This window comes from Chamaea fasciata, unplaced genomic scaffold (assembly GCF_029207755.1).
Source record: "Chamaea fasciata isolate MVZ Bird 193981 ecotype frontalis unplaced genomic scaffold, bChaFas1.0.hap1 SCAF_14, whole genome shotgun sequence".
Lineage (NCBI taxonomy): Eukaryota > Metazoa > Chordata > Aves > Passeriformes > Sylviidae > Chamaea > Chamaea fasciata.
Window position 1 is genome coordinate 17,933,087 of NW_027094099.1, and position 22,531 is coordinate 17,955,617.

At 47.3% G+C, this 22,531-nt stretch overlaps 1 protein-coding gene across 1 annotated transcript in view; it reads right to left on the bottom strand.

The window, feature by feature from the left end:
• Positions 1-22,531, bottom strand: part of IGDCC3 (immunoglobulin superfamily DCC subclass member 3) — a 95,522-nt gene that overhangs the window by 24,170 nt on the left and 48,821 nt on the right. Inside the window, exons 6-9 of the mRNA XM_066196628.1 lie at positions 14,662-14,806; positions 11,785-11,915; positions 7,157-7,294; positions 135-293 (exon numbers count right to left, since the gene is read on the bottom strand). Coding sequence (XP_066052725.1) covers positions 135-293; positions 7,157-7,294; positions 11,785-11,915; positions 14,662-14,806 — 573 coding nt within the window. The remainder of the gene's footprint in view (positions 1-134; positions 294-7,156; positions 7,295-11,784; positions 11,916-14,661; positions 14,807-22,531) is intronic.

The window sequence follows — 22,531 nt, forward strand, 5'->3', positions numbered from 1 at the left end:
TCACCTGCGTGGGACACAGACACACACCCACTTGGGAAACCACGTGTCTAGAAAAGAAGTGCTTTGTCTGGTACCACCAGAGAAGTGAAGTCAGCACCTGTCCAGCCCAAGCCCTCAGGGCCCCAGGGGCTCACCTTGCACGACGAGGCTGCCCTGCGCGGTGCGGCGCACCCGCGTGCCGGGTTTGTTGGCAGCGCACACGTAGATGCCGGAGTGCTGCACTGTGAGGTCCGAGATCATGAGGTTTCCTGTGCCCAGCACTTGGATCCCTTCCACACCAATCGGGCGGCCGTCTGAAAGAAGGGGAGAAGGACAAGAGTCACATGCTGGACCTTTGGGGGAGGTTCTCCAGGGCACAGCCCTCGGTGAGGTCCAATCTGAGTACTTATGGAGCGGTGCCATGTTCTGCTACTGCCATTTGCCAAGTAAAGGAAATGGGATTTAGCTGATGCTCTTATTAGAACTACCTTCTGCAGAAACCAGATCCTTATTTACACGTTTGCCCAAAATCACTCTTTGTTGTTGCTTAAAAACCCAAAGTACCACCACAGGAAAAGTGAAAGCTTTCAACCATGTGTTCAGATTAAGACGAACCACCCAGAATGCAGTTCAACAGAGTGGTTAAACCAAGCTAAACCATCTCAGCTTCTCTGAGCCATTGCCTGAGTTCCTGCATTAGAATGAGCAGGGATCCAAGCAGCTCAGTAGCCTATTTCCAACAGAGAGGCTTCTGGAAGAACTCCTGACCTACCTACTGCAGTGCTTCCCTGATGCACTTTCCCAGCCACCAGCAATTTATGAGCTGCAGATTACCTGACCTAGAAGTTACACCACTTTACCTGATAACTCTTGATGGATTTTTGTGGCTTCTGAAAACAGGAGAACCCTGGAATTTTTGATTCCTTAGCCCTTGAACACACACTAGTTTAGGGCTGAGGAGCCCTAAACTTTGAGCTGGTGGTTATATCTCATTTACTCTGGCTTGAAAGGGTAGCTGAAAAGGGCTGCCCCACCCTGAGTGCTGGATATGAGGCATGTGAAACAGTTCAGTATCAGGGAATTCACTTTTTTCTTGTTTTCTCTGGAAATTCCCAGCCAGCTCTAATTACAATGTGTTTCATTAGTATCAGGCTATTGCTTTCTATTGTTTCATTGATTTGTGTTTTAAGACACTGTCTGACAAAGGCAGCTCTAAATCAGGCCTAGCACCTGTCAGGGTGTCTGAGCAGAGGGGCAAGGCAGGGGAGGATTTTTACTGGAGGAGCAGTTAAAGGGAGCACACTTTCACCAGACAGGAATCAGGAATTCATTTCTCAAGTTTGCTCATGGAGGAGTTTAAAGAACCTACAGAAATCAGAGAAGCAAGAACCAGCCCTGGTGATATCCCCGTCTGACCTCCCCATGAGACTTCTATACTCATGCGCTCTACAACAGTAGAAGAGCCTGGTCTTGTGCTCCAAAATCTGTGTCATAATCTTGCCATAAGCTTTCACACTTTAACACAGATAGCACACAGGGCTAGCTGAAAGTTACCCTGCAATCACATGCTTTAGATTTAAAATCATGCTTTGCATAATAAAAAATATTAGAGAACTTGGGTCATTCATAACCAACAGGTTCTGGAACAGATTAGGAAAACTCCTACTCCACCATGGACTGCAGATGGATCTCTGCTTACCTGTGGAACTCAATGGCCTGCAGAGGCACAGCTGCCCCGCTGTGGGCTGCACCCCAACCTGCAGGGGAATCTCTGCTCTGGCCCGGGAGCAGCTCCTGCCCCTCTTTCTGCCCTGACCTTGGGGTCTGCTGGGCTGTTCCTCTCACATGTCCTCACTCTTCTCTCCAGCTGCAATTTGCGGTTGTGCAATAACTTTTTCCCTTCCTAAATTTGTTTTCCCAGAGGTGCTGCCATCACTGCTGATGGGCTCAGCCTTGGGCAGTGCTGGGCCCATCTTGAAGCTGGCTGGAATTGGCTCCTTTGGGATACGAGGAAGCTCCCAGCAGCTCCTCACTAAAGCCATCCCTGTAGCCCCCACAGTACCAAAACCTTGTCGTGCAATACAACCATAGGAGCGAGGGATCTCATTTCAGATTCCAGGCAACATCCTGCTAGGAAACATCCGCAAAGCACGGACTGAAAGCTACAAAAACACTTCCCAAACCTATCTCCTGCCATGCTCTGCATATATTGTTTTTCAGGAAAATTTGAAGCTTAAAGGTTTCATTGCTTCATTAGACAGGAAATGCCAGACCTCTTCATTATTTGCATTGCAAAGAAAAATGCTCAGGTCTTTTAGAGTGAGAAAAACAATGTCATTAAAGGATCACACTGCTGGCCAAGCCACCGCCGCAGTAAATGGCTCAGTCATAAAAAGGACAGTAAAACATGACCTGTCCCACATTTAATGAGCAATAACAAGGAACCATTTCTTCCACACAGCATTTGAACTGAAGTGTAAAGAGCTCTGAATTAAATCCAAATTGAACTTGATTTCATCTTTTAAATTAGACCTTTCGAAAGTCCGTATTTACAATAGGTGTAAAAATCAAATCTCTCTCTTGAGGGAGGGATGGGACCAGTGAAAGATGCAAAGTGGTCATACCTGGATCCTTCATCATATCACTGCCTTGAAAAATATGTGACTTGAATGTCAGCAGTTTTACTGTATTATTTATAACGTGCTCCATCATTTAAGCATGCAAAGACTCAGCCTGCAGCAGGTGCTCCCCCCACCAAAGTCCAAATACTGGCATCAACATGCCCTCAGTTATCTCTCCAACTCCAACTATTAGAAGCCTGGTGGTCTGAGGAAATAACTCCTGTCCACACATCTTTCATTTCCCTGGAGAACAAAGCCCTCCAAGCTCAGAAGCCTCTGTGAAGCTGCCATTTGGGTCAGTGTAGCCACCTCTATAGCCAGCAAAGATCACTGTGCCTGATCATCGCAGACACCTCTCACTCAACTCCTCCCTTTCCAAAAGCACTGAAAAGGGCTTCTACAAAAACATCTCCACTTTCCCAGTCTGTTCCATCCTTCTCACTCTACTGTGCCTCACTCGGCCTGAGCCATCCTGCAGTCAGCCAGAAGGTCTTCAGCTAATATCTAGTCCAACGTAGCAACACTGACAACACATATAAATAATACAGAGTGTTTACACAAGGAATTCCTTGCATCCTGAAAGCTCAGCACTTTGCAGAACCGCTGTGCTGAGGGACTGATGTCTCACACCTGCTTTGCAAAGGTTGCTATTTATTTTAACCCTGTTTTCTTTACACGGAGACCTGAAGAATGGTTCGAATCAGGCAATCCAAACCCTGTAAATCCATCTTTCTGGCATCACCTGCCACCACAAAGTAATCTCTTCATGGAGGAGATCTGAAAGACTGCAAAAGCCAACACTTGCTCAGTTCCCAAAGCTGTCAGGATCCAGGCAGGCTTGAAACCAGTGCTCATTTAACATGACCTTCTACTTCTTTTATAGAAGACAAAAGCAGAAAACCTGAGGGCTGAAAAAAAGCCAGTCTGGAGGGAAATGCCTGAGAGATTCTCTCTTTCGATCCCACAGCTGATGAGGACAAAAGGGGGAGGTTTAGCTCTTACGAAGAGCAGACAGACCTCTAATTAACAAAGGAGACCATTCTTCAAATGGGAGATGCTCCCAAAAGATGCTCTGGCTATAGACAAATAGAGACTTCACTGAATCATGGGATGGTTTGAGTTGGAAGGGACCATAAAGATCATCTCATTCCAATCCCCATTCCTTGTCAGAGACACCTTCCACTATCCCAAGGTGCTCCAAGCCCTGTCCAACCTGGCCTTGGACGCTTCCAGAGATGGGGCAGTCACAGATTCTTTGGGGAACCTGTGCCAGGGCCTCCCCACCCTCACAGGGAAGAACTTCCTAATATTCAGTCTAAATCTACCCTCTTTCAGCTTAAAGCCATTCCCACCTTGTCCTATCACTGCACACCCTTGCAAAAAGTCCCCCTCCAGCCTTCCTTTAGGCCCCTTTAGGTACTTCCATGTTCCCCGTGGGGCTGAAGTCTGGATGAAAGACGCCTGCGGTTTGGGAGCCGCATTATTTATTTTTCCAAGGTGTATGTGATGCTTTCTGGAGCCCATTCTCCGCCTGCTAACCGAGTGATTGGCACACCAGCACCAATTACGGAGCCCCCTTAAAACGTGCCAGGCGGTATGAATATGCAACAACACCAACGCCTTTCTTTATAAGTAGCAAGTAGAAAGAAAGTAACAACTTTCTAATGTTGATCATTTAGGTCTTTTGTGAATTCTTTGTATTGTGTCATAGTAGCCTTCCACTCTTTAGACACATGGGTCTCCTGCTCCTGCGGACACTGGGCACTGTGGATTAGCATATTTAGAGTACATTGCAACAGTTGACTATTCAGTGTGTGAAGTGGTGAAATTTACTCTATTATTTCTAAACACTTACGGGAACGGTGCTCCTGTCAACCAGTCAGCCATCTATTGCAAGCTTCTGTGTCCAATAAGTTACCAATTAATTGGCTCCTACAATTGTTGTATAGTTTACTTCTTGAATGGCTCCCTCTTTAGTAATTTCCTTCCCATTGTGCGGCCCTTTCTGACAACTTCTGTATAACGCTATCAGATAATCACTGTCCATTCTTTCTCGCCTCACTTTTCTGTATCTCTCTAAATAGTTTATTATTCTGCCTTGGTACCTTTTATGGAGGCCAGCTCAGTGGCCTGTCAGTTAAAGGGTAAGGATACATTAAAATCGTCGTTCATTCAAAAGGCTTTGCAGTAAGTGCCCAGGATATTCATTTGTGCACACATATAGGTCCAAGCCTGAAGTGCGTAGCTCTGAAAGGAAAAGCCCTATCTTCCCTGAACAAACCCTTAATGATTTTACATCTCTCTCAGAGCCTGCTCTCTAATGAATGTTGACATTTCATGCACAGCGAGACACAGGAATTCTGTTTGTGGTCAGGGGCTACAACATATTCCCAAAGAAATTAAATTCAAAATTGATTGTGTGACACTCAAAAACTGGCCCAGAATTTGAATGATTTCCTTCAAGCAAAATATAGCTGCCTTTCCCACTGAAAACCAGCCAGGTTTTAGCAAAGCCAAAGCAAGAACTGCAAATGGTGTTTATGGCTTGCTTTCCCCTGTACCAGAAAGCTGTGAAAGCAAAATTGTTCTTTTGCTCCTTTTTGACAGAAGAAATGCCACAATGTCAAAACTGTGAGCAAAGGGGCTCAGAGAGAGTTTCCAAAAAGGCAACGTGCCCTGTGCAAAGCCCCAGCACAACAGCAATGCCATAGCTCTTCCTTATTTCTACAAGGCAAGAAAGATACTCACACAGAATTGACTTTTTTTTTTGCTTAAATTAAACCATTCCTATTGCTAAATCAGCTGCATCTCTCTAAGACTTTGTGTCTGTGGATTTTTTTATTTCTGCAAATGGATTAAAGGTGATTTTTTTCCTAAGCTGAGTTAGTTATCTGTAGAAGGAACTTCAGGAAGAAGACCTTCACATGGAGGAAGCCAGAGGTGACAGATACTCTGAGGACCTCCCTGTCCAGCACAAACCCCTCTCCTTTCTCATGATCACACAGATAAGGAGAGATGAAAGCGATTCTGAAATGGCTACAAAGAGATGACAAACCCTCCAAGTCATCAGAGAGCCCGTGCACCGCGTCGCTGTCAGGATCACTGTCATCTTAAATGAGACCTTGTGATGCTTCGGACAGGAAACATTCCTGCTGAAGGGAAGGGAAAATAACAGGATCTGTTTCCCATTCAGTAGCTCTGATTCTGCTGCTGTGCTGCAAAGCAGCGTGGAGAGGGTATTTATTTTTGGTGGAAGGCAATGCTGAGCTCAGGCCATCCAGACAAACATCACACGGTGCTATTACATCTTCATTATTGCGCTGCGCTACAGAGACAAGTGTTTTGAAGAAGGTAATAAGCACTTATAATTAAGGCAATTATAAAGTAGTTTATTATAGTTGAGCACTAACATAGAGCTGCCTTGTGTCCAAGAGAACCAAACCAGTCATACAGAGTATCTGGGGAATTTTTAAAACAGCATCAATCTGATGGTTATGGCTCTGGAGGCAAAAATACCAGTTAGTGGCATACAAAGGCTGATTTTACAAGCCACTAGAGGATACCAGGAGGGAAAACACAGAAAAAAATGTGCAACTGTACTGGATGCAAGTCCTCATTCCCTGGCAGGCAGCTCTGGAGCTGGAAGTCACGCTGCCCATGAGGTGACCCTCAGCCTTGGAGAGCCATGGGGGTGGAGTTCCACATTCAGCACAGCAGCATGGGACTGAATTATCCCTGTCTGTGCATCGCAGCCACCTTAGGAGACACTGGGAGGCGAGCATCCCAAAAACGATGTGACCTCGAGGACCACAAGATCTCGGGAAATCCTAACTGAACCCAACCCCACTGTGCACACAGGCAGAGTTACAAGCTCTGGGAGATAAAATCCATCAGCACAGGTTTCTGTGGGGCAATGGAAGTCTTGCTCTGAGCAAAGCCGTTTCTAAGCTATCATCACAAAATTAGAAGCTAAAATAAACCTTAGAGAAACACAGCCCTTTGCTCTTCCTCACTTGCATGATGCCATCAGACACTGTCTCTGGTTTCCATGCTGATTTAAAAACATGTCACGGACCCCAGCAGCAAGCATTTGTTTTTTCAGGGCTTCAGACACACTCTCTCCCCCTTAAAATTGTTTTAAAACTCCCTGAACAGGCAGCAAATTTCTTTCAAGTCTGTTTTTATGTGAAAGATGTGTTTGTGTATGATTTTGCTTCTCTAGGCCAACAGTGGTGATGTTTTTGATGCAGCAGAAGAAGATGCTGTCACTTGAGAAAAGATAAAATTATCACCTTTCATGAAACATCTACAGGTTTAACCAACCCACTTCTCTAACAGCTGAAAACAGAATCTTGGCAGAGAGAAAAAACGAAATATAGACACGAGGATAAAAAGCACTTCAAGCCTACAATTACCTTCTGTGGGAAGGGAGAGGGTGAATCAGTTGTTGTATAAAACAGTCAGTGGCACCTACCTATTTCCTACATGATGGCTATGGAGAGGAGGAGGAGGAGGAGGAGGAGGAGGAGGAAATCCCAGTGACCCCTAGGGCTTACCGAGGCGGCTCCAGGAGACGATGGGCCGGGGGTTGCCGGTGGCGATGCACTCCAGCACCGCGGTCTGGTGCACGGTCAGCGTCAGGTTCTCTGGGCCCACAAGGATCATGGGGTCCTTGTACACGGTGGAGTGGGAGCCTGTAACGACAGCACTATCGTCAGAAGGCTTCTGATTCCCTCTTGTTTAAAGGGAACTTCAGGCACCCTCTAAGTACATCTCTTCTAAGTGCATATCTTCTTTCGTTTGGAACTGCAGTGATAGGAGAAGAAGTAATGAGTTCAAACTGGAAGAGGGGAAATTTAGGTCAGGTATTTGGAAGAGGTGGTGAGGCCCTGGCACAGGTCGCCCAGAGAAGTTGTGGATTCCATCCCTGGAAGCGTTCAAGGCCAGGCTGGACAGGACTCAGAGCAACCTCCTCTAGTGGAAGGTGTCTCTGTCCATGGCAGGGGGTGGAATGAGATGATCTTTAAGGGTCCTTCCAACCCAAACCATTCCAGGATTCTAAATCATGCGGCTGGCATAACCCTCAATAAATCTGAGATGTACATGAAACAAAAGGAGCACAGTGTTTGTGTGACAGTCATACTGAACATGTTAAAAGTGTGCCTTGATTATTCCTGGGGAAAACCCCTGGACCAGTGATCCAGCCCCAAAAAGCCCTGTTAACATTTGGATATCAGCAGCATAAAGAAGGAACTGCACTGTCAACTGCAAAGAGAAGATGTGCATATAAGGAAATATATAGTATAAGGTATATATATATATAAGGTATGTAAGGAAAACACAACATGCAAGACAGCAGGAATGCAAATAAATGAAGGAGCTGCTTTATCTTTCAGCATTTCAAGCCATGAAGTACTCCATATGGACCACAATGACTGTCTGTCTCTGTAAGCATCCTCTCTTGCTGCTGGTGTCACTCGCTCCAAAAGATCTGTCCTGGTACAAGGAGTGATGGAGTCCCTGACTTCTGCTGAGGACCTTTCTGAGAGGAAACTCCTCTGACTACTGCACGCCACATTTTCCTGCAGGGAGAGGATGCATCCCATTGCACTGATATAACTGACATTTGTTGCTCGTGATACAATCACTAATCCTTAATTTGCACTATAGTAGCACCAAGTGGCAGCAACCAAGAATAAAACCTATTGCGCAAGATGGATGTACAGACCCGTAATAGAGCAAAATCCTGGCACAAGAACCCTGAGCACCAGACAGGCACAAGACAGGCAAAAGAAAACACATTTCACAAGACAGAATGGTAGCATGGGACAAAAACATTGTCCTGTGTTATGTATACCACAGCTGAACCCACATCTCCTGAGTCCCTAAAAAGTGCCTTATCCCTGAGCCAAATGTCCCTGCAGCCTTTAGTCCCATTTGTTGGAAGTGGGAGAGGAGGAAACTCAAGAGACATTCTCAGTTCTCCATCAGTAAACAGGAACACTGAAAATCTCTGCATTCCTCTTTCTCCCCACCTCTGATGAGAGCTGGGTTATACTCCAGAAATGCTGAGGTCAAAGCAGTGCTTAAGGAATTCCATCAATCTTACAGCTGCTGGCAAAAAAAGCTCTGTACACCTGCAAACAGAAATACCTGGGCTGGTCATCTGCCCCCAAGCAGGAGTGGGGCACAGGGAGGGCTGGGGAGCACAGCCCTGGCTGGGTCTTCCCAGAGGGACCAACCCACACTGACTCCTGTACATGGACTTTCCAGCGTTCAAAAGTCTCATTACAGAGAAGTGATGCACCCAGATCTATCTACAGGGTCTTTTCTCCAAGAAAAACAATTTCTTCCGGCATTTTTGAGTGTTACCCTTCCACAGCAGCTCAGGGGCTGGAATCAGGGCATAGCAGGGGGATTCCACAGTGGTCCAAGGGCAAGCACACAACAGAGCAGCTCGTTTGTTAATTGTTCCTACGGGGGCTAAGCAGGGAGCAATAAAGCGACTCCAAGCTTGTGTGTAAATGGGCAAAATCCAAGAAAAATCACCGTGTCAGCGTGACTTAAGAGCTGACTTTCTCACTAAATGCATTTCACTGCAAGCCATAAAATGCAGATTTTTTGATGAGAACCAGAATGCACAATAAATTCATATGACCGGCTGGTTAACCCCAAGAGATCTGAAAAACAATACCTTCCCCTCAGTACCTCGGAGTGCCTTTAAAACCCATGTAGATTTATTGTTCTGAATCACAATACTAAATGTTCACGCTTAGAATAATACGGTATTATCAGCGTATTACATAGCGATTTCAATATTTCAAAACACTGAGAAATGAAATGAATTGTCCAAGGTCACCCAAGAATATCAGCAAACGGGAGCCAAGCTCAAAGAAGAATTTATGAGACACACTACTTTGACAATAAAATATTAAAAAATCACATTCTTTGATTTCTACTCTGAGTCTTAAACAGACGTTCAGGTTTTTGAGTGTGGATTCAGCTCCCTGAGTTTGAGCAAATGCTGCCCAACTCTGGAAGCGGCATTTCCACCACTGCTCACCTTCTCCTGCAAAGACAATGGAATGGCCCCGTAGCTTTGCTGCTGAGCCCACCACCCACAGCAGTGACAGCTCCAGGGCCAGCAGGGACTGGGACACAGCAGTCAGATGCCAGCACCACGCAAAGGGACCAAACATGTCCCAACAACAAGGAGGAGGTTTCCTTCTTCAACCAGCCCAGCCCTTTGATGCAGGGTCAGGAAGGAAGGAGTGACAAAATGAGGGATTCATGGCAGGCGAGCGCTGCTGGAGCTCAGCAGGGTTCAGGGCAGCGCGGGGATTTATTCTGAAAGGGGAAAAATGCTCTAATGATGCCTGTGGTCCTCAGGGACTCCGCCAGCAGCAGTCACAGTGAGGATGGGGAGGTCCCCAGCACTGCCAGCAGTGACAGGCACTCCAGCAGCATCGCCTGCCAGATCTTGATCAAAAGGACAGCAGCAGAGAGAGCTGCAGCTCGCACTGGAAAGGTGTCCGTGCAGAGAGGCAGGCAGCCCCCTCGGGAGCAGCTCTGCTGAGCAGGCACTTGAAAATAATCAATCAGCAGGACTGGAAGACATCTCTGTGCTGCTCACTGCTGGCAGCCCCACCACCACTGCCAGGGAGAGGAGGGAGAGCGCTGCAAGGAGGCTGCTTCACCCCTCACGGGCAGCCACCCTCCTCCTCCTCTCCTGCTGGGCTGTGGCAGTGCCCTGCAGGGCACAGGCTTCAGAGCCCATTCTCACCCTCTCCCTCCTCCCCCCCCAGCCAGGGCTTAGATTGGAAACCTCAGGGAGGCAGACCTGGTGCTTCACTGCTGGTGAAGCAATGGCTAAAGCTGCTGCCCTGCAGGGAAAAGTGGGAGCCCTTCTGCCATCAAGAAGAGCAGAGAGACCATTCTCTTCACGATGACACAAGAGGGAGGTGATCCAAAAGATTAGCAAGAACTCTGCTTACCCCATCATGCCTAATGCCATGTGAACAGCAGCACTCATGTTAGCCCAGTATTCACTGACACAACACCCACACCAGCAAAGCAATGCCCCGTGCACCTCTGTGGCTCACCACAGCCTCAGCTGCCGTGCCAAAGCCCAGGGTTCACATGCTAACACATACCTGCTGTCCTGATCTAACAGATATTTGTGTGTTCTTAGCAAACACCCCAGAGCATAAACCTTTTCCATGGAGGTTTAACCCAGTGCAATGAGTTTTCCATGCAAATGTCCAGTTACAGCAGTGCAGGCACTGAAGCATGGTCCAAACCCCACAACAAACACTTACACACTGTGCCCGTATTCATCATCCGACTGCTTTAAGGAGGAGAAAAAACCACAAATGTTTCACAGACGGGAAACCTGGAAAATATCCATCTGCAGTGAGGGATGGTCGGATGAGAACAACTAGAGCTTTCTGCCCTGCGAGAAATAATAACTCAGGCCAGTAAACTGACACAAAGAACTTCACCACATCCATAATTTACTGTTCTTTTTCCTCTCCGTGTGGCTACTGTTCGCATAGATCAAGCAAACAGGTAAGTAACAGGCACCCAAAGCTCCCAGGTCTTTCAGAACCAGTTAACCTGCTTCCTTTCCCCATCAGAATTGATACACACAGCATCACTCTTCCCTCGGCTTCACCCCATTTCACACGTGCTGCTTTTTTACAGTCAGCAGAGGCTAATCTGACACTTGGTACAGGTGTTAAGTCTCTGCTCCAGAACCACTGGGCAGGCAGTGTTTTGGAGGGTGATGGGAAGCTGTGAGGCGTGACTATATGCTGGAAAACCGGGTAACAAGCTCCTGGTACCAGCAATTACATGTATATGACGGACAGAGAATCGCAGGTCAGGGGAAAGACCTTTGGCTGCATGTAAGGAAGAACTCAGAAACACCCACTCAACTATCCCTGGGCAGACTTCCCTTGCCGGTTATCTCCAGAGATACAATCTCCATTTCCACAGGGAATCTGGGATGTCCTTCACTAGAGGGGATCTTAACAAATAACAATCCAGAACAAGGAAGGTGTTATAGCTGGACAGAAGAATGCCTCTCAGTGTGTTAGCCTGAAGCTCTCTGAAACTGTCCTGGTACAGAACAGCAGTGGGAAGAAGACAGGAAGGCAGCCAGGACAGCGTAGCTGGCACGAACCTGACACGGTGAGTCGGGCCTCACGGCTGAACTTCACGTTAGCAATATTGGTGGCAACACAGTGAAATATCCCACTGTCTTCTGCCCTTAGTCCTGTTATCTGGAGAACCCCCTTGGGAAGCAGCGTGTACCTGTGGGAAGAGAAAACAGAATCAAAAGCTTGCAAAGCAGGACACGATGTGACAACAGGCGGCACACCCATCCAGGCGAGGCAGGCTGGCTCCCTGCATCCCAGCGCAGAGGTGCCAATACCACCAAGATGTCAACACCCCTTTAGGCTGAGCCCATGCCTGCTTCTGCATCAGTTCTTAATTCTTTTTGGATACTTGAGCCTCTGGTCTCCTTTTACAGGGGAGTAAAAGAAAATAATTTATCTCCTGATGCATCCTGGAGAAATGGTGTTTTTTGTTAGAAGACTACAAAGTAGATGCTTCCTTTTTAACCTGTGAAAAAGCTCTGGCAGTGCATTTGCATGTGAAGACAGCTCACACTAGGGTTATCCCACATGAGTGGGAATTCTCACTCATCAGCTGAAGCACAGTGACCATGGACAGGCATCAGAAACCTGTGCTCCACGCTCCCCACTCCAGGCCCAAGACTCAAATCCATATAACCTTAAAGCCTCAGACACATGAAAAGGTATGTTTAAAATAAATATTGAGCAGGCAAATGTAAACATCAATAAATATTTTATATCTTTAAAACACAGGCACGTTTAAATCACGCGTGCATACACACATATATGTACACATACACTACAGGTTGCTTGGCAACCACTTGTTTAAATTGGCTGGTAGTAAGTCATTACACTGTGATGAGTTAATAATCCATTTCCGTCCGGAAGATGAAGAATATCTTTCTCCATATCAGCATATGGTTAAGTGCCTATAAGCTGCTCCCTGTGCCGGGTTCCAAACGCGCAGCTCCATGTCAGTGGCAGCATGACAGCAATCAGTTTTACACGGCCCGAAGTTGATTGCAATCTCTCTGGGACTTTAAAATGCCCATTGTTTTGGATGAATTATACTACAAGAAGCCTTCATTTTTGTTAACAATCTGCCCACAGCATTAGAAGATTCAATTCCAAAGCTATTATTCTGCCTTCAAAGCCTCCAAGTGCAAGACTCGGCATACAAATTTATATACACTTTATACGCAGAAATGCACCAAGCATGATTAATGCAGAAATCCAATTCAGTTAGAGAAGCAACTCTCATCACCCAGGCTCTGGTGTCAGAGATTAATCTACTGAGATGACAATAAAAAACTTCCCCAGTAACTTTACTCTTATGAAAAGCCAAATCTCTTCAAAATTGGGACACAAACTTAGGGAAAATGTTCCTAGGCCACATCCTCCAGGGCTTGAGCAAACTCTCTTCCCCAGAGGAGAAGCAGCAGGAACAAGCACTGCTCAGACCTTTCTGGGTTGGAGAAAAGTCTTGGTTTTTCAGCCTTGGAGCTCCTAAATCTTGGGATTCCTCAGCCCTGGGGTTCCCCAGCCTTGGAGACAAGAAGTCCTGGTCACATTTAAATCCCTGCAACATTTCTGACCATCTCCACAACTGTGTTCCTGGGCTCAAATGGAAAGGATCAATGATGCATGAAGGACTTCAAGGGAACTTCACCTGTCCTGCAACATCTCACTGGGATATGCCACAAGGCATCCAGCACTGTTCTCCACCCCTTACTTCTGCTCATGTCACCTCGAATCAGTGGCTCTGCTCTACCACATCCCCAGTTCAGCACCTGTATGAGTAAGAAGCCTTCAGAGGAGATGAAGTTTAACAAATCAACCCCGCACTGGGCTAAAAAAAGCTCAGCTGAAAAATGCAAGGAAAAACAAAACCTGACAGTTGCAGTTTTCCACAGCAGATTTGGGCCTCTTGGGTCCTTCTACTGTAAGTTCACTGCCACTCTGAGAAGGTCAGGCATTGTTCCAGCCCTCGTGTTTTCTCCTGCCTCCAAAGAACCCAACCACATTCTGCTGCAGAAATGACATTTTTAAGAATAGGGGCTTTCAGGAAAATATTTACAGCTTCCTGGTTTCGCCTATTCCCAAGGCAGGGACGTCAATCCGTGCTCGAGGTGTGCTGTGAGCGATTGTCTCCCACCGCTGGTTGTGCGCCTCCCGAGCTACAGCTGGGGCTGCCGGCAGCGGGCACGCGTTTCCTGCCACCTGTCCCGCGCTCGCCGAGCACCAAACCCTGATGAGGGACGTTTCCGACGCGAGGGGAGCAGCCTGTCAAACACAGGAAGCGCCGACGTGCCGCTCCAGGTCTAGGCTGGGAAGGGAGGCAGCTGGAGTTTCTCTCTAGGAGATTGTTTGGGAAATGGCAGCTCAGGGTGCTGTGGGAAGCTCTCTGCAGAGCTCGCCAGTTGCCACACATGAGAGAGTCCACCTGGGAATAGCGGCCACAGTGTAATTCGGCACTTGTAAGAGTCCAGGACCCATATGCAAGATCCTAAGTCATGGGTCTGTCTCAGAAAGAGTTACACAAAATGGAGCCATGGAGGGATAAAGGATACCAAAGCTACTCAGCTCTTTGAGGTTTGCTGGAAAGATCTCCGTGCTGGAATATAAATCTGGAGCAGGGTTGATCAGAGACAGTCAGTGCAAGCCCTTCAAAATCAGCTAATAGCTTTATCTACCTCTCCTGGGAAATGACAGCATCCCTACAAGGTGTTTGGCCAAAAGAAGAACCAAATCAGAAAAGCCACAACACACTAAGCAAAAGAGTCTTCCACGATGGAAACACTGGCCAAGACCCTTAGCCCAGGTTAGTTGTGTCCAAGCACAACTGTGAAAGCAGTAGAAAGGCTGGCCATCTTTTCCCACCTGGAGAAAAGCCAGCAGCACGTGGCTTGGACATGTCCTACCTTTCGTTGTCTGTGTTGACTGGCATGCTGTTCTTATGCCATAGGATGACTGGCTCAGGCAAGCCATGGATCTGGCACTGGAATCTGGCTACACCGCCTTCCTCCACCACTGCATTCTGAGGGTGGATGTGGAAGTCAGACATTGCTGGAAGACAAAAAGAGAGACAAAATTATTCACATGTCAACAAAGATCCAACAACTGATGTCAGCAACTTCACCTGACCTAGAAACACACCCTCATTTCCCACAGAATGCAAATGGGACTATAATGTAATGTAAGAGCAGAAGGTCAGCTTGCAGTCTAACCTTCTGCATGGAAAAACAAGACTAGTGGAAAGTTCTTGAGTTCCAGAGGCCCACCTGCCTCTGGACATTGAACTGATTGGCTCAACCAGAACAGGAGACTGCTCCAAGACCCTCATGGTTCTCAGCAAGGTCTGCTGGGGCAGCGAAATAAACAGACACTGCACTAGCACTCATCAGAGGTTATTCCCAATAGCTTGAGCAGTCTGGATCCTAGTCCACATCAAAAGAGAGATGGATTCTTTCCGTTGCCCTTCTGTTGTCAACATTTGGGGTGCAAAAGCATTCAGTCAAAAGAAAGAGCAGCTGCCAAGAGCTCAGCAAAGCCAGGCTTTTGGGGCTGGGACCACCTGACAGAAAACGATGAAGCCCAGCACGCCCACACAGGGTGAATACAGACCAGCCTGTTCCAGCAAGCCACAGCTGTAACCACCGTACGGAAACACTCTGGCACGCTGTTAGAGCTACATAAATAATACCGTAATTATTACTATTAATTAATTGGAAGGTGCTGCCTGTTGACTCCGCAATAAACATATTCAAAGCTAATAAACATCCCAGTGGTTATTGAGCTCATGATTCATTTAAAGTGCTGCATCCACAGGAAGGTCTCTCGCATTACCATACGAAACAAACTCCAAGAGAACCCCCTGCTCTGCCGCCCCAGCCCGATGACACCCCTCTCCAGCAAGAAAGCCTCGTCCCCTTTTACATGCATCAAGTGCAATGACTGTGGATCTGCGAAGGAACAAGCTGCCTATGTGTCAGGGCAGCTTAATCATTCATCTGCAAATTGCAGTTGGGCTCAGGCAGATGGGAGATGGCCATTAGCAATCATACATTAAATATGTGTTGCATTAACCTGCGCTGCTCCCGCAACCACCGCTCGCAACCCGCTGATGGCAGATTTGTTAAGCTGATGGAGTAACATGGAGCAAAGCCCCAGCCCTGCACAGCTGTAGGGATGGGAAGGTTTTGTAGGTATGTGGGTGGGATGGGCAGCCAGCCCCACCCACGTACCTGGCTCTGGGGGGAGCCAGACCAGGGAGCGGCTACGCAATGTTCCAGCCAGATGGGGAGACACACCAGAACAAGGTGAAAGATCATGGAAAACTGTATTTCTCTTTTCCAAGATAAAAACCAATGCAATTATCCTCTCTGGCATATGATGGAGCCCAATGGTGCAATGGCAATTTACCCAATTCATATAGATTTAGCCTTGCAATGAGACTGATCATGGCTCAGAGCATGCAGACATGGAAAGGAGCCCAAAGGCTGTTAGGAAGTCTCCCACACCAGGTGATGTCCCTTCCAAGGTGGCAAGGGATGCTTCAAAAGATAGGGGATCCATGGGTGCCTGCGGCAAGACAGTTCACAGGAGCCTGAAGAATATTTCAAGGCTGCAGACCCAGACCAGGGTGAGTATTTTTGCAAAGCCAAAGCTTATGGACCCTCACCAAGAAATGAATCCAAGATTTACTGAGAATGATACAAAGCTCTCTAAGAAATTTCTTTAAAAAGCAGGTATTCAGATGCCTGCAGGAAAATTAATTTCAAATGTACAGATGCTCAGCACTGAGGTTTTTTGGTGGCTGACAGGGTTGATAAAAGAGGGAGGTGTGAATGAGAACAGCCCCTGCACAGACTTTGCTCTGCTGGCTGCAGAATTCATCACCATTCCTTTATTTCAATAATATCACCTCTTATAGGTAAAACTGCAGCAATAACCTCTACTCTTAAAGACACCAGTATTAATATTTATCATGAATAAAACATGGCAAGTTATAAATAATTCAGTTATGAGGATGTTAAGTAAAATATTACTCTTCAACGACACTATAATGTGGCTTTGAAGCACAGTTTTATGTTAAATGCCTAGGAAACACTGTGACCCTTGCCAAGACCAGCTGGTTTGCAGAAGATGCATTAAAAATTCATGCACTGAGCTACAAAATGCTATTTTTAAAACAGGTTTACGAGTTTATTTACAGTTGCAGAGACAAAAGACTTTTGGAGCATCTCCTGTAAAACAGCAACAAAACTTCAGTGTGAGTGATTACTGGGTTTTCAGCCCAGGAATAAATCACCGGGGAGAAGGAGAGGAGAGAGATAGGAGGGATGCCTCACAGGGCATTGCCTGGAGGGGCTAAATCTCTGCTGATCCATGTGAGGTTTTTATATACGTCCCAACTGACTGTAACAAACTCATGCAGCAGAGTGCTTGCTCCTGTTTGTCACTTGTCTTCCCGTGGCAAGCAGCAGGACCCCATTACCAGCCGGGCGCTTTTGTTCCAGCCGCCAAGGAGAAGAGCTGCACGTCAGCCCGGGTGGGGTTGGCCAGCAGCCAGGGAGCTGCAGCTCATTTCTATGCTAATGGCCATAATAATTTTAAAAATAAATACATGCAATCACAATATTCACCCGCAAGCCCCTAAGAGGGGAGGCACTCACTAATCCATCTGCCAGCGGTCTCTGCCACGCAGCAATGCAGTGTCCATGTGCCAGTGGAGGGACTGGTGCTGGCCCAGGCCTTTTTTACCATCATCAGAGGGGTGAGTGTCACCCCGTTCCCATTAAACTTCCCTCTGCCATCTTGCTGTGTCATCAAGCCATAAAAATAAATCACATGCACACTCATTGCTCCACATTAATGCTCCAAGCTGTGATGTCTCAGTGCTTCTGCTATCATCCCACCTGGATTTTGGCTGTGGTACACAGCGACTGCCACAGGGCAGGGAAAGAGAACATTGGGGCTCACAGCCGACAGGGAATGGTCCTGGCAGCTCTTTGAGGCTGCAGGCATGGAGAAGCCTCTTCCAAAAGATGTTGGCCAAGGCTAGATTCAGATTGAGTGTTGACTGTCTACAGGCACACGGACACATGAAGCAGAGGAGTTACTCCTCTCCTTCCCCTGTGCTATATAACTAAGGACCTCAATTAGGATGATGCTGGATCACAGATGAGGCTCTTCCATAAAGAAACCTCCATGCTTGGGATTGCCTACCACTAAACCCCCACTGGGACGCAGTCCCTGAAGGCATGTCCCATGAACACAGGTGAGCCGGAACTCTTATCCTCATCCATATTCATGGAGGATTCATTCTGGGGTCTCCTCTAATCAAATCACAAGCACTTTCTCCATCCCAACAGGCCCGGTGGAAAGGCCAATGGAATAAAAATGAAAATAGCTATCGAGTGAAATTTTCTCTACTCCATAAAAAACTAAATTGAAACCATTAGTGGCCAATCCTTTTTTGCTCAGTGCAGCATTAGTGCTAAGCCAGAGATTGACCTAGATTTGATATAGAAAAAGAAAACATTAACTTGGTATGTCAAAGCAAATCCCAGGCCTTTAGAGTCATTAAAACACAAACATTGTGCAGGCACAAGGAGAGGAAGAAGACTTGAAAGGTTCAATGCCAAACATGGTGTTAAGAGAGCATTTGGGAAGGCCAGCTAGTTCTGGAATCAAATTGCCTCTTGATTTTAAATTACTTATGGGGAAACAGAGACCCAGGCTGGCTCTGACACAAGACAGTGCTGGGGAGGAGGGAGCATCCACACCACCACGGATGCCATACTGTCCACAAATAGCAGCCCACAAGTGAGACCCCTTCTCCACATTTCTGTCACCAACCTGTTAAACCTGTTAAATTCAGACCTTTTCCAATGGAGGCACATGGTTAAAATGCCTCACAGTTAACACAGTATAAGGAACAGAGTTTTATGGGGATGTGCCTCCAGTACCTGGGCTTCCAGATGGTCTTATCAAGGAAGGCAGGCTTCCTTACATCTGTTACAACTGAGGAAGGTGAAATCTGGGAGGCAAATTATTTGCCCAGTGCAGAGAACAAGCCACGGGCAAGCTGACCCCCTCCAAGATTGGCTCCATTCTGATGATGGTGAGTGGCTGATTTTTATACTGAATTTCTGAACTTACTAAAAAAACTGAATTCCTCCTCAGGCCAGCAGAAGCCAGGGTTGTTTCTAAAACACAATGAACACAATGCCAATTAATGCCAAACTTGAACCACTCTCAAATCAGGCTGAGAGCTCCAGCAGAACCAACGTTCAATATCTGTGAGACTCATGGAGTACCCAATCCCTTTTCCTGAAAGCCACCAGTGCCAAGGCAAGCAGAGGGATTAAATTTTAAATTCCCTCTTGGCTTAAGAGACTTTCACCACAAAGTCAGCAACCTGCGAGGGAACATTCTCAAAGAAGTCAGCAGGTGAAGGCTCTGCAGACTCAGGTCTCTTGTTTGTCCCCTCCACACTCTGGAACTGGAGGATTTGCCAATGAGAAAGAGCTGGCACAAAAGAAGGGGGGCGTGTGGACACCACAAATCCCATCCTCTCCTCTGTTCCCCCTGCCTTCAAACAGCAACGCCTGCCCAAGCCTTTAAGAAAAAGACACTGAATCTTCTTTCTATACTTTTTTTTTTTTTAAGATGCATTTTTATAAAGCTAAAAAACAAGCCCACGGCAGGCCAGCCCGGTGGCTAGTCCAGCTGCAGAGCAGCCTCTGCGCCTGCGAGCCGGCCCTGCGTGTCTAATGACGCTATTGTGAGAGGTTGTTGCTGAACTGCCATGAGCCCAATTTTGAATGCAAGTTGCTTTGTGCATACTGAAGCGTGAACAACAGCGCCGCCCATTTATCTATTTAATTCTCCAGGAGTAGCAGGAGCGGGGCCCTTCGCTCACATCTAAAGGGAAGAAAAATCGCCTTTCTCTCAGCTTTGGAAAGGGAGGGAAATATTAAAGAGCGGCCGTGCCTCTCCCAGCACAGAGGAAAATCCTCTCTGCCCCTGTCCACTAATCATAGCAGGGAAAATCCCAAATCTCTATTGTCCATGCTGAGCCTCAGATCTCAAAAGAATATATGGGCTGCAAGACTCAGGAGAGTTTGAAGCAAGGAAGACATTTCAGAGGAATGTAGTTCATTTAAGAGGAACCAAAATACTCGGTGAGAGAAAAGAGGGAGGATGACCCACCTCGGTCTGTGCAGAGGTACAGAGAAATGGTCAGTCCTGAACATGTTTTATTTCAAATATTTGCAAACAAGTGCTTATTTCCCTTTTGCTTTGGCTATAGTTTTCTTCCCCTGGAGCTAACAGGATGGCTCAGAGCATGAATGGAGGATGGTCCAGGCTCTGTTCTCTCTACATTTTGCATCCTCATGTCTTTTGTTTTCATCTGCAGTCAAAGCTGACTGGAAGAATTTAAAATTGGCTGAGAAGACAGCACATCATACAGAGTTCTCTGGTTGAGGAACAAAGTCTCCACCTGGCCTGTTTTTTTTCTCCTGTCCCAAGCTCCTGGGACAGGGATGAAAGGGAGACAACAGAGATAATGCCTCACAGTGGGACACAGCAGCTGCCCATGGGAGGGAACATGAAACAGATATTTTACAAGAGGAGTAGGGGGGAAACCTTCTACCTCATGACTCAAGTCAACCAGGAGGCAAATTTTTGTCTGGTCTGGGACTGTGGCTTCTCAACTCTTTGCATAACACATGAAATGACTGTGAGCCAAATCCAGGTCACCTCCCCACTGCATTGCAATGAACAGCCCTGATGGACACTACTGAGCCGTGATTTATTGTTGGGTTTGCTGCTTTCAGAAGCAGAAAAAAGCACAGAGCCCTGTAGGGGCTGCTTCCACGTAGGGATGATAAACATCCTGTGAAAGTAATGAACACATCTTCAGTGCATGCAGAGCAGGGGTCAGAGGGAACATCCCCAGGAGCCCCCGGTGCTCTACCTGCCCCGCACAAGCAAAGGAACCAGGCTGTGAGGAGGATGATGGGTTCTTCCTGAAAAGGTCCCTATAGGGTGGCACCTGGAAACCCTTTGAATGCCTGCACTGCTCCACTCCTCTTTCTGAGGCTTGACTGAATGTGCTGCTCATCACCAGCACACCCAGCCTCTCCTGCACAATTGCAGGTGTCTCCAGTCCTAGAGAACATTTAGTATATTCACGGTATTTATTATAGTTCACTTATTGGAAAATTAACTATATCACCATCAGTTGTAGATGCTGGGGTACTCTCCTGTGAGCAGGAAAGATTTTTGGATAAATGCAACCTCGACACCATGCATGGAAACGAACAGGGGCCCTATGGCCCAAGGACTGTTTTATACTGTAGTATCTCACAATTTCTATAAAACTCACAAAACGCTGCACCTCTGGAGAGAGACTGTCCCCACGCTGTCCCAGTACAGCACACAAGGGAGCATCCCCAACATTCAACAGCCCACTACCCTGTTTGCCTTAACTTAGAGGAGCAGAGAGTACCAGGGGAGCTGCCAATGCCTTGAGAGCATCTGGCCTTTGCCACACTCTCCCTCGTGCAGCAGAACTACCCAAATGCTGCCTGCTGAGACCCAAGACCTAACAGAACGTGGCTGCAGACAGAAATCATCCCAGCCTGGACGCAAGAGCAGGGAGTCCCTGTGCATCGATGCAAACACCCTCTCTGAAGTGCAGCAAGCAACCAGGGCTATCTGAGCACCCTCACACCTTTCCTATAAAGTTACTGGTTATTTTAGGGACAGGCACAAAGTGCCACCCATGGTCACAAGCAAAATCCAACATCATCCCTCCCCTGAGCACCAATAGCACACTCTACCCATGAGGCAATGCTGCTCCTTATAAACCACTTTGAAAGATGCATCTTGGCAATCCCATGGATCGAATTTCTCTCCTCCACGCTCAGAGCACATGGCAGCAGCCCATCATGTTACCTGGAATGCCGAGCAGCACAGAAGACAGCCCAGGGTGGTTATTCATCTTCTAGCACCCTCTTGTTTTGCAGGGGGATTGACTAATAAACAGCCCCTTTAGCGCTCTCAAATTGGTTTCAGGGAGAGAAGTTTCTGGCGAAGAGGGAGGCATTGCTAGGAGAGACCTTTATCAGGGAGCTCTATTGCAGTAATTTTTCAAGATGAAATTGCTCTCTGGCTCATGACAGCATTTAGTGTATCCTGAGGCAACCATTTGTGAAGCCAAACCTGTGGTCCTGCTGCCCTGCTGCTGGAGGGAAGGGGGAGTATTAAATGTCATAAACAACTCTTAATTTGCCTGGGTGGACTGCACATGGGGCTGGTGATTTGGCAGCGCAGGAAGGGGTTATTTGTCAACTGCACAGGGCTCCAGCACTAAGGAGCAGCAACACTGGCTGCTGTGACACCTGCCCAGAGGTATAATTCACCACAAAGGGCTCCTGTGTTCTTGTAGGGTGACTTCTTAAGAAACCCCAGCATCACACGAGGCTCCCCCACCCCAAGGCAGGGCTCCCCTCCAGCATCACATGAAGATGTCCCCTCCTGTTGCACTCACAGCAATGGCTTCTTCAGGACTTTCCTCTGAAGCACACATTTGCTCTTTGCAAAATAGCGATGATTTATCCCACTCAAGTGCCCCGGCAGACCCCTGAAGTAATGAGAAAATGAAGGCCAAGCTGTCCACAAGCCTCTGGGAAAGGTTGGCTCCGCAAGGGCAGAGCAAAGTGTGCAGTATGCTGCCAGCAGGCAGGTCTCTCCTGCCAGATTCCCATCCAGAGCTCC